A 13,505-nucleotide genomic window follows, 5' to 3' on the forward strand; every position below is an offset into this window, starting at 1 on the left:
CAATGGTTTATTACAGACCATTCTGGAAAAAATACCCTGACTTTGCTCACTGTAAGTGAAGCATTGCGTGTGTGTGACTTAATTCATATCTGAATCAATGGTTGATTACGACTGTGATCAGATATGAACATGTAAGTTGTTCAGCGGCTGTTCCTGAACCCATTTTGTACCTCTAATCTTTTGACTATCTCCCAAACCATGGGTATAGTGTGCGTAATACTGATACTAAACTAAACTCTTTACCAAACCCTACCGGGCAAGACACAATGGAAAAAAGTCACTTTGTCTGCCTTTTAATAACAAAAAAAGGCCTTTTCTAGGTTATTCTAGTAATTTACCGTATGTATGATAATTATACTTGTGTGCCTATGCCTATATAAATTTACTTCTGGCTACATCATTACAAATTTTAGTTATTACATATACGATAATTACTTCTCAATACTATATGCTGATTCAAATTCAAGAAAAAGTGGCTCGTTACCACTTAACACATTCAACATAATTAAGATAAGATAAGATTTCGTTCGGATTTTGAACCCCTGGGGGTTAGCCACCCAGGATAACCCAAGAAAGTCAGTGCGTCATCGAGGACTGTCTAACTTATTTCCATTGGGGTCCTTAATCTTGTCCCCCAGGATGCGACCCACACCAGTCGACTAACACCCAGGTACCTATTTGCTGCTAGGTGAACAGGACAACAGGTGTAAGGAAACGTGTCGAAATGTTTCCACCCTCGGGAATCGAACCCGGGCCCTCCGTGTGTGAAGCGGGAGCTTTAGCCACCAGGCCACCGGGCCACCGGATTTGTATTCTCTTGAAAACACAATTCATTCATCATGTTAATACAAGACTTAATTGCAGTCTGATGATTTGAGATATCTTATAATTAAAAATGAAGTGTTTTGCCATATCCTGTGAGAATTTTATGGAGATGTCTCAAAGGTTGGATATTTGGTCACTAAGATATATGCTCTAGTGTATGGCCCTGTCTCTGTCCACACACTTTGTATTTTATGTCACTGATATCTCCATACAAACCGTACTGCCAGAGATACTTATATTCTAGCAGTAACACCAGTATTGCCAGAGATACTTATATTCTAGCAGTAACACCAGTACTGCCAGAGATACTTATATTCTAGCAGTAACACCAGTATTGCCAGAGATACTTATATTCTAGCAGTAACACCAGTACTGCCAGAGATACTTATATTCTAGCAGTAACACCAGTACTGCCAGAGATACTTATATTCTAGCAGTAACACCAGTACTGCCAGAGATACTTATATTCTAGCAGTAACACCAGTACTGCCAGAGATACTTATATTCTAGCAGTAACACCAGTATTGCCAGAGATACTTATATTCTAGCAGTAACACCAGTACTGCCAGAGATACTTATATTCTAGCAGTAACACCAGTACTGCCAGAGATACTTATATTCTAGCAGTAACACCAGTACTGCCAGAGATACTTATATTCTAGCAGTAACACCAGTACTGCCAGAGATACTTATATTCTAGCAGTAACACCAGTATTGCCAGAGATACTTATATTCTAGCAGTAACACCAGTACTGCCAGAGATACTTATATTCTAGCAGTAACACCAGTACTGCCAGAGATACTTATATTCTAGCAGTAACACCAGTACTGCCAGAGATACTTATATTCTAGCAGTAACACCAGTACTGCCAGAGATACTTATATTCTAGCAGTAACACCAGTACTGCCAGAGATACTTATATTCTAGCAGTAACACCAGTACTGCCAGAGATACTTATATTCTAGCAGTAACACCAGTACTGCCAGAGATACTTATATTCTAGCAGTAACACCAGTACTGCCACAGATACTTATATTCTAGCAGTAACACCAGTACTGTAACACCAGAGATACTTATATTCTAGCAGTAACACCAGTACTGCCAGAGATACTTATATTCTAGCAGTAACACCAGTACTGCCAGAGATACTTATATTCTAGCAGTAACACCAGTACTGCCAGAGATACTTATATTCTAGCAGTAACACCAGTACTGCCAGAGATACTTATATTCTAGCAGTAACACCAGTACTGCCAGAGATACTTATATTCTAGCAGTAACACCAGTACTGCCAGAGATACTTATATTCTAGCAGTAACACCAGTACTGCCACAGATACTTATATTCTAGCAGTAACACCAGTACTGCCAGAGATACTTATATTCTAGCAGTAACACCAGTACTGCCAGAGATACTTATATTCTAGCAGTAACACCAGTACTGCCAGAGATACTTATATTCTAGCAGTAACACCAGTACTGCCACAGATACTTATATTCTAGCAGTAACACCAGTACTGCCACAGATACTTATATTCTAGCCTTAGTTTAGCAGTAACACCAGTACTGCCACAGATACTTATATTCTAGCAGTAACACAAGTACTGCCACAGATACTTATATTCTAGCCTTAGTTTAGCAGTAACACCAGTACTGCCACAGATACTTATTGTAGATGAATGGTTCAGAGAACCGACATGTTGATAAATTAGACACATGTGCAACTCTTGGGTATCTTTATTGAGGAAACGTTTCGCCACACAGTGGCTTCATCAGTCCATACAAAGGAGAATCTTGAAGAACAGGAGGAGAATGAGGTAATCAGTCCCTCAACCTTGAGTCGATGTGGTCAGTCCATCAATCTTGAATAGAATACGGCATACGTGCGGAGAAGGAGCTTATAAACCGTAGGCAGGAGAGGTGCAGCAGTCATAGGTGGTGTCACATTTGTTCAATGTGGAAGTAGGTCTTAATGCTTGGGAATTCTTCGCTTGCCTAATTCTTGGGCACGACCTACTTCCACATTGAACAAATGTGACACCACCTATGACTGCTGCACCTCTCCTGTCTACGGTTTATAAGCTCCTTCTCCGCACGTATGCCGTATTCTATTCAAGATTGATGGGCTGACCACATCGACTCAAGGTTGAGGGACTGATTACCTCATTCTCCTCCTGTTCTTCAAGATTCTCCTTTGTATGGACTGATGAAGCCACTGTGTGGCGAAACGTTTCCTCAAAGATACCCAAGAGTTGCACATGTGTCTAATTTATCAGAGATACTTATATTCTAGCCTTAGTCTAGCAGTAACATCTTACCATCTACTGACCTTGTTACTTTCTCTATAGATATGTTTAACCTGACACATTTCATTATAATGGACAGTGGATCTGCTAGTTCTTATCTGGAGTGTTCTACTTGCTTCAAACCCATTTGCTGGCTTTTTCCTGACGTTTTTTTTTTAATTTCTACTTGAGAAAACATGCAGCTAGATTACGCAACTCAGTTCTGGTCTCCATATAATAGAATGGGTATAAATTCATTAGAAAACATTTAGTGAATAATGACAAAATTAATACATAGCATTAGAAATCTTCCTTATGAAGAAAGATTGAAGACTCTTAAGTTACATTCACTTATTAGACGAAGAATGAGGGGAGACATGATCGAAGTGTATAAGTGGAAGATAGGTATTAATAAAGGGGATATAAATAAAGTCTTAAGGATCTCCCTCTAAGGCTCGTACGTTGGTTTGCGTGCAGCCAGCAGTAACAGCCTGGTTGATCAGGCTCTGATCCACCAGGAGGCCTGGTCACAGACCGGGCCGCGGGGGCGTTGACCCCCGGAACTCTCTCCAGGTAAACTCCAGGTAAGAGAGAACCCACAATAATGTATTTAAATTAGATAAATTTAGATTTAGAAAGGATATAGGAAAGTATTGGTTTGGAAATAGGGTAGTTGATGAGTGGAACAGTCTACCTTGTTGGGTTATTGAAGCTAAAACCTTGGGTAGTTTCAAGTTTAGGTTGGATAAATACATGAATGAGAAGGGTTGGATTTGAGTGGGACTTACATATGAGTTAGTGGATTTATCAGAGCTTATTGTTAGGGTAGCACTGAAAGTGGGTTGGGCAAATATTCTGTTAGTGAGTTGGATTTGTAAAGGACCCGCCCAATATGGGCCAACAGGCCTACTGCATTGTTCCTCCTTTGTTCTTATTTAATGCAAGTTCAGCTAAATGATCAACTTATCAGGTTCCTGGAGTTTACCTGGAGAGAGTTCCGGGGGTCAACGCCCCCGCGGCCCGGTCTGAGACCAGGCCTCCTGGTGGATCAGAGCCTGATCAAACAGGCTGTTGCTGCTGGCTGCACGCAAACCAACATACGAGCCACAGCCCGGCTGATCCGGAACTGACTTTAGGTGCTTGTCCAGTGCCAGCTTGAAGACTGCCAGGGGTCTGTTGGTAATCCCCCTTATGTGTGCTGGGAGGCAGTTGAACAGTCTCGGGCCCCTGACACTTATTGTATGGTCTCTTAACGTGCTAGTGACACCCCTGCTTTTCATTGGGGGGATGGTGCATCGTCTGCCAAGTCTTTTGCTTTCGTAGTGGGTGATTTTCGTGTGCAAGTTCGGTACTAGTCCCTCTAGGATTTTCCAGGTGTATATAATCATGTATCTCTCCCTCCTGCGTTCCAGGGAATACAGGTTTAGGAACCTCAAGCGCTCCCAATAATTGAGGTGTTTTATCTCCGTTATCCGCGCCGTGAAAGTTCTCTGTACATTTTCTAGGTCGGCAATTTCACCTGCCTTGAAAGGTGCTGTTAGTGTGCAGCAATATTCCAGCCTAGATAGAACAAGTGACCTGAAGAGTGTCATCATGGGCTTGGCCTCCCTAGTTTTGAAGGTTCTCATTATCCATCCTGTCATTTTTCTAGCAGATGCGATTGATACAATGTTATGGTCCTTGAAGGTGAGATCCTCCGACATGATCACTCCCAGGTCTTTGACGTTGGTGTTTCGCTCTATTTTGTGGCCAGAATTTGTTTTGTATTCTGATGAAGATTTAATTTCCTCATGTTTACCATATCTGAGTAATTGAAATTTCTCATCGTTGAACTTCATATTGTTTTCTGCAGCCCACTGAAAGATTTGGTTGATGTCTGCCTGGAGCTTTGCAGTGTCTGCAATGGAAGACACTGTCATGCAGATTCGGGTGTCATCTGCAAAGGAAGACACGGTGCTGTGGCTGACATCCTTGTCTATGTCGGATATAAGGATGAGGAACAAGATGGGAGCGAGTACTGTGCCTTGTGGAACAGAGCTTTTCACCGTAGCTGCCTCGGACTTTACTCTGTTGACGACTACTCTCTGTGTTCTGTTAGTGAGGAAATTATAGATCCATCGACCGACTTTTCCTGTTATTCCTTTAGCACGCATTTTGTGCGCTATTACGCCATGGTCACACTTGTCGAAGGCTTTTGCAAAGTCTGTATATATTACATCTGCATTCTTTTTGTCTTCTAGTGCATTTAGGACCTTGTCGTAGTGGTCCAATAGTTGAGACAGACAGGAGCGACCTGTTCTAAACCCATGTTGCCCTGGGTTGTGTAACTGATGGGTTTCTAGATGCGTGGTGATCTTGCTTCTTAGGACCCTTTCAAAGATTTTTATGATATGGGATGTTAGTGCTATTGGTCTGTAGTTCTTTGCTGTTGCTTTACTGCCCCCTTTGTGGAGTGGGGCTATGTCTGTTGTTTTTAGTAACTGTGGGACGACCCCCCGTGTCCATGCTCCCTCTCCATAGGATGGAAAAGGCTCGTGATAGGGGCTTCTTGCAGTTCTTGATGAACACAGAGTTCCATGAGTCTGGCCCTGGGGCAGAGTGCATGGGCATGTCATTTATCGCCTGTTCGAAGTCATTTGGCGTCAGGATAACATCGGATAGGCTTGTGTTAATCAAATTTTGTGGCTCTCTCATAAAAAATTCATTTTGATCTTCGACTCTCAGTCTGGTTAGCGGCTTGCTAAAAACTGAGTCATATTGGGACTTGAGTAGCTCACTCATTTCCTTGTTGTCATCTGTGTAGGACCCATCTTGTTTAAGTAGGGGCCCAATACTGGACGTTGTTCTCGATTTTGATTTGGCATAGGAGAAGAAATACTTTGGGTTTCTTTCGATTTCATTTATGGCTTTTAGTTCTTCCCGCGATTCCTGACTCCTAAAGGATTCTTTTAGCTTAAGTTCGATGCTTGCTATTTCTCTGACCAGTGTCTCCCTACGCATTTCAGATATATTGACCTCTTTTAGCCGCTCTGTTATTCTTTTCCGTCGCCTGTAAAGGGAGCGCCTGTCTCTTTCTGTTTTACATCTACTCCTCCTTTTTCTTAGAGGAATAAGCCTTGTGCATACATCGAGTGCTACCGAGTTAATCTGTTCTAGGCATAAGTTGGGGTCTGTGTTGCTTAGTATATCTTCCCAGCTTATATCGGTTAGGACTTGGTTTACTTGGTCCCACTTTATGTTTTTGTTATTGAAGTTGAATTTGGTGAATGCTCCCTCGTGACTAATCTCCTTATGTCGGTCTGGGGCTCCGCGCATACATGACTGAACCTCAATTATGTTGTGATCTGAGTATATTGTTTTTGATATGGTGATATTTCTTATCAGATCATCATTGTTAGTGAAGATGAGGTCTAGTGTATTCTCCAGTCTAGTAGGCTCTATTATTTGCTGGTTTAAATTGAATTTTGTGCAGAGATTTAAAAGCTCGCGTGAGTGTGAGTTTTCATCAGAGCTGCCTCCTGGTGTTATTACTGCAACAATATTATTTGCTATATTCCTCCATTTTAGGTGCCTTAAGTTGAAATCCCCCAGGAGCAAGATATTGGGTGCAGGAGCTGGGAGATTTTCCAGACAGTGGTCAATTTTTAACAGCTGTTCCTGGAATTGCTGGGATGTTGCATCCGGAGGCTTGTAGACTATCACAATGACTAGGTTTTGGTTCTCGACCTTTACTGCTAAAACTTCCACTACATCATTTGAGGCATTTAGCAGTTCTGTGCAAACAAGTGACTCTGCAATGTACAGGCCAACCCCCCCCTTTTGCCTGTTCACTCTGTCACATCTGTATAGGTTGTAACCTGGGATCCATATTTCGTTGTCCAAGTGATCCTTTATGTGGGTCTCAGTGAAAGCCGCGAACATTGCCTTTGCCTCTGCAAGCAGTCCACGGATGAAAGGTATTTTGTTGTTTGTTGCTGGCTTTAGACCCTGTATATTTGCAAAGAAGAATGTTATCGGACTGGTGGTATTGTTGGTACTGGGGGGGGATTTTTTTTCCGGCATTAGTATCTGTATCTGTTGGTTTGGAGTGGAGGCCATCGACTGTGGTTCCACTCCAGGAATGACTGGATTTGGTGTACGATTTCTGCCATTTCCTGCCAGTTTTTTTTCCTTCCTGGCACTAAAAAACCTCTCCCTCTTGAGTGGCTGTGGCTACCCAGGTTTTCCCATGGCCTGGATGTTTTGTATCTTTTTGTCCCCTTTAGATGGTATGCCTGGCAATTTAAGTTATAGCACAGTCTTTCCTGTACTGAAGAGGTACACAGTTCAGGGTGAAAAAGCTTACAGAGAAAATCCACAATAACTTAAATTTAATTCCTTAATAATTTGTGTATATCTGTTCGTAGCTTCAGTCACCAGCATGCTAAGTAATTAAGTTTATCCAGGCACAGGTACACATAAATACAGTTACATAAATGCATAAATGCACATATTACTCGGGTAGATAATTTCCAGTAGATCCTTCATGTGTTAGCTCAAATCACCGACCAGTATGGTTTAAATAAGTGACCCACTGATCAGATCAGATAGACTGGTCCGAACCCTTGACTGGTCCGAACCCTTGAATGGTCCGAACCCTTGACTGGTCCGAACCCTGGACTGGTTTCAAACGGTTTCGTTGTGCACCTAGCAGGTTATTAATAGAATATTCAAGAGGTTGCTAGTAGAATTGCAGTAAATCAACCATTCAAATCATTATGAAGCTGTGTGTAGTCTGTGGTCAGTCAAACAAACGGGCTTCCACATGCATAAATTGTCATTTCTGTGGAAATTGGTGTCACGCCCCTTGTGCAGATATCCAAGAACTAGCTACAAGCAGTATTAAAACAGGGAAGTGTTTTTGGGTATGCCCAAATGAGATAAATCTGTGGACTAAAATCACAAGGGTATTAAAAGAGGTCAACATCAAAGCTGCTTTCATAGAAAACCTGGAAGCTTTCTACAACAGATGGGAACATAAAAAGTCCGGGCTGAATGGTACTGCCCTTGATACTGGCCATGTAGTCAGAAACTGTAAGGCTGGAGATGATGTCCTGGTAGTCAGTAAATGGGGGGCTGATAGTGCTGTCCTGGGAGACAGTAATGGGGAAGCTGGAGGTGCTGTCCTGGGAGACAGTAATGGTGAAGCTGGAGGTGCTGTCCTGGGAGACAGTAATGGTGAAGCTGGAGATGCTGTCCTGGGAGACAGTAAAGGGGAAGCTGGAGATGCTGTCCTGGGAGACAGTAATGGTGAAGCTGGAGATTTTGTCCAGGTAGTCGGGAATTATACGCAGGAAGGAATACATATGAATGACCTCATAGGGGACAGGAGCCATAGTAGGGAAACAAGTGTAGTCAAAGATAAGATAAAACCAATATTGCAAACTAGAAATACCGCAGGAAATAGCAAACAAGAGGACTCCACTAGCAATAGTGAGGATATATTACCAAAAACAAATGGTGGGAGCTCCATTGTTGGTGCTAGGGAGGATAGAAGTAAGACAGGGAAACATGCACCAACAGGGAATACAGTCACAGAAACCCAAGGCAAACGGAAACCAAGCCTGTGCACATACTATGCACTCGGTATCTGCTGGCATGGGAAATCTGGAAAAACAGATGGGACGTGCAACTATGACCACCCTAGGAAATGCCATGCCCATATGACAACAGGAAAATGCAAACTCCCTTCCTGTAAGCTTTTTCACCCTGAACTGTGTACCTCTTCAGTACAGGAAAGACTGTGCTATAACTTAAATTGCCAGGCATACCATCTAAAGGGGACAAAAAGATACAAAACATCCAGGCCATGGGAAAACCTGGGTAGCCACAGCCACTCAAGAGGGAGAGGTTTTTTAGTGCCAGGAAGGAAAAAAAACTGGCAGGAAATGGCAGAAATCGTACACCAAATCCAGTCATTCCTGGAGTGGAACCACAGTCGATGGCCTCCACTCCAAACCAACAGATACAGATACTAATGCCGGAAAAAAAATCCCCCCCCAGTACCAACAATACCACCAGTCCGATAACATTCTTCTTTGCAAATATACAGGGTCTAAAGCCAGCAACAAACAACAAAATACCTTTCATCCGTGGACTGCTTGCAGAGGCAAAGGCAATGTTCGCGGCTTTCACTGAGACCCACATAAAGGATCACTTGGACAACGAAATATGGATCCCAGGTTACAACCTATACAAATGTGACAGAGTGAACAGGCAAAAGGGGGGGGTTGGCCTGTACATTGCAGAGTCACTTGTTTGCACAGAACTGCTAAATGCCTCAAATGATGTAGTGGAAGTTTTAGCAGTAAAGGTCGAGAACCAAAACCTAGTCATTGTGATAGTCTACAAGCCTCCGGATGCAACATCCCAGCAATTCCAGGAACAGCTGTTAAAAATTGACCACTGTCTGGAAAATCTCCCAGCTCCTGCACCCAATATCTTGCTCCTGGGGGATTTCAACTTAAGGCACCTAAAATGGAGGAATATAGCAAATAATATTGTTCCAGTAATAACACCAGGAGGCAGCTCTGATGAAAACTCACACTCACGCGAGCTTTTAAATCTCTGCACAAAATTCAATTTAAACCAGCAAATAATAGAGCCTACTAGACTGGAGAATACACTAGACCTCATCTTCACTAACAATGATGATCTGATAAGAAATATCACCATATCAAAAACAATATACTCAGATCACAACATAATTGAGGTTCAGTCATGTATGCGCGGAGCCCCAGACCGACATAAGGAGATTAGTCACGAGGGAGCATTCACCAAATTCAACTTCAATAACAAAAACATAAAGTGGGACCAAGTAAACCAAGTCCTAACCGATATAAGCTGGGAAGATATACTAAGCAACACAGACCCCAACTTATGCCTAGAACAGATTAACTCGGTAGCACTCGATGTATGCACAAGGCTTATTCCTCTAAGAAAAAGGAGGAGTAGATGTAAAACAGAAAGAGACAGGCGCTCCCTTTACAGGCGACGGAAAAGAATAACAGAGCGGCTAAAAGAGGTCAATATATCTGAAATGCGTAGGGAGACACTGGTCAGAGAAATAGCAAGCATCGAACTTAAGCTAAAAGAATCCTTTAGGAGTCAGGAATCGCGGGAAGAACTAAAAGCCATAAATGAAATCGAAAGAAACCCAAAGTATTTCTTCTCCTATGCCAAATCAAAATCGAGAACAACGTCCAGTATTGGGCCCCTACTTAAACAAGATGGGTCCTACACAGATGACAACAAGGAAATGAGTGAGCTACTCAAGTCCCAATATGACTCAGTTTTTAGCAAGCCGCTAACCAGACTGAGAGTCGAAGATCAAAATGAATTTTTTATGAGAGAGCCACAAAATTTGATTAACACAAGCCTATCCGATGTTATCCTGACGCCAAATGACTTCGAACAGGCGATAAATGACATGCCCATGCACTCTGCCCCAGGGCCAGACTCATGGAACTCTGTGTTCATCAAGAACTGCAAGAAGCCCCTATCACGAGCCTTTTCCATCCTATGGAGAGGGAGCATGGACACGGGGGTCGTCCCACAGTTACTAAAAACAACAGACATAGCCCCACTCCACAAAGGGGGCAGTAAAGCAACAGCAAAGAACTACAGACCAATAGCACTAACATCCCATATCATAAAAATCTTTGAAAGGGTCCTAAGAAGCAAGATCACCACCCATCTAGAAACCCATCAGTTACACAACCCAGGGCAACATGGGTTTAGAACAGGTCGCTCCTGTCTGTCTCAACTATTGGACCACTACGACAAGGTCCTAAATGCACTAGAAGACAAAAAGAATGCAGATGTAATATATACAGACTTTGCAAAAGCCTTCGACAAGTGTGACCATGGCGTAATAGCGCACAAAATGCGTGCTAAAGGAATAACAGGAAAAGTCGGTCGATGGATCTATAATTTCCTCACTAACAGAACACAGAGAGTAGTCGTCAACAGAGTAAAGTCCGAGGCAGCTACGGTGAAAAGCTCTGTTCCACAAGGCACAGTACTCGCTCCCATCTTGTTCCTCATCCTTATATCCGACATAGACAAGGATGTCAGCCACAGCACCGTGTCTTCCTTTGCAGATGACACCCGAATCTGCATGACAGTGTCTTCCATTGCAGACACTGCAAAGCTCCAGGCAGACATCAACCAAATCTTTCAGTGGGCTGCAGAAAACAATATGAAGTTCAACGATGAGAAATTTCAATTACTCAGATATGGTAAACATGAGGAAATTAAATCTTCATCAGAGTACAAAACAAATTCTGGCCACAAAATAGAGCGAAACACCAACGTCAAAGACCTGGGAGTGATCATGTCGGAGGATCTCACCTTCAAGGACCATAACATTGTATCAATCGCATCTGCTAGAAAAATGACAGGATGGATAATGAGAACCTTCAAAACTAGGGAGGCCAAGCCCATGATGACACTCTTCAGGTCACTTGTTCTATCTAGGCTGGAATATTGCTGCACACTAACAGCACCTTTCAAGGCAGGTGAAATTGCCGACCTAGAAAATGTACAGAGAACTTTCACGGCGCGGATAACGGAGATAAAACACCTCAATTATTGGGAGCGCTTGAGGTTCCTAAACCTGTATTCCCTGGAACGCAGGAGGGAGAGATACATGATTATATACACCTGGAAAATCCTAGAGGGACTAGTACCGAACTTGCACACGAAAATCACCCACTACGAAAGCAAAAGACTTGGCAGACGATGCACCATCCCCCCAATGAAAAGCAGGGGTGTCACTAGCACGTTAAGAGACCATACAATAAGTGTCAGGGGCCCGAGACTGTTCAACTGCCTCCCAGCACACATAAGGGGGATTACCAACAGACCCCTGGCAGTCTTCAAGCTGGCACTGGACAAGCACCTAAAGTCAGTTCCGGATCAGCCGGGCTGTGGCTCGTATGTTGGTTTGCGTGCAGCCAGCAGCAACAGCCTGGTTGATCAGGCTCTGATCCACCAGGAGGCCTGGTCTCAGACCGGGCCGCGGGGGCGTTGACCCCCGGAACTCTCTCCAGGTAAACTCCAGGTACCCAGGATAACTCAAAATAAAGTGAAAGTGACTCATTTCCACTGGGTTCCTTGCTACATTCAGATCTCAGGCTACTTAGAGCAAGTAATAAAAACAGTTAAACTGTCTTTAGTCGCGGTTTCCACAAGTTTGAGAGCAACAAGGTAAACAGTTCAGTTTTGTGTCATGTCCACCTGAGCTCAATACGGTGTACGCTGCTCAGTGGCTCTATACACCAACATCAAGAAAATTTTGACCTGTATGATGTCATGGTGGCCCGGGAAGGTGATAGTCAGGTCAGACAGGTGTCCAGAGTGCCTCAGGTATGCCAGACGCTCCCCAGGTGTAGCCAGGTGGCACTGCCACTGACTCCCACTTGACACCCGCCGCCCACCTGTCGATCGCCGCCCATCTAACGGCCGCCCATCTAACGGCCGCCCATCTTCCGTCATCCTGAAATAACTACATTAGCTTTTATTCAGGTTCAGTACACATATTTACAGTTTTTTACAATTGTCTTATTTAAGTCATTTACGTGCACATAAACCTAACTAACCATACCATTGATAACACCAACATATTACTTCTACTATTACAGTACTACCACTACTATACTACTACTATTGTACTACTACTACTACTATTACTACTACGTGGTTGGAGAGACCTTTCCAACATCAAGGAAGAAAATATTTAGGCATCACAGCAACATTCTTCTAGCTCTCACATTTACCAAGAACATTCCACCAACTCAGCACAACCTGATAAACATAATTTCTTACGTATGTTGGCGAAAGTTACAGACTTGCGAATATACTAACACTTGTAAATACCTGCGAGAGGCGGGAGATATAAGGAAGGAGCCAGAGAGTATACTGAGTATACTCGCCTCTTCTGAAGGTATTCTGGCGGGTGGCCAGAGATGAGATGATGCTTCAGTCCTATGCCAGAGTTTATAATAGAATGATATGCTGCCTCCACTGCGATTTCCGGACGGAGGATCGAGCCTCCACTGTGAAATTCATACCTGTTTAGTTCTGGAACTAGGGTGAAGTAAGAGGCTACCACGCTAAACCAGGACTAACTACAGTATACACATTGATCACCTGTCGCCTACCTAGGGAATCACCCACGCTACTTAAACAATGTGTCTCTATACCATGTGTCACCTGTTCCACGTGTTACATGTACCATGTGTCACCTGTTCCACGTGTTACATGTACCATGTGTCACCTGTTCCACGTGTTACATGTACCATGTGTCACCTGTTCCACGTGTTACATGTACCATGTGTCACTTCGGTTATAACA

General features: G+C 43.2%; 1 protein-coding gene across 1 annotated transcript in view; it reads right to left on the minus strand.

The window, feature by feature from the left end:
• Positions 1-12,648, minus strand: part of LOC128703158 (uncharacterized) — a 65,209-nt gene extending 52,561 nt beyond the window's left edge. Inside the window, exon 1 of the mRNA XM_070103326.1 lies at positions 12,453-12,648. Coding sequence (XP_069959427.1) covers positions 12,453-12,647 — 195 coding nt within the window. The 5' untranslated portion in view covers position 12,648. The remainder of the gene's footprint in view (positions 1-12,452) is intronic.
• Between the last annotated feature and the right edge of the window lie 857 nt (positions 12,649-13,505).

This window comes from Cherax quadricarinatus, chromosome 85 (assembly GCF_038502225.1).
Source record: "Cherax quadricarinatus isolate ZL_2023a chromosome 85, ASM3850222v1, whole genome shotgun sequence".
Lineage (NCBI taxonomy): Eukaryota > Metazoa > Arthropoda > Malacostraca > Decapoda > Parastacidae > Cherax > Cherax quadricarinatus.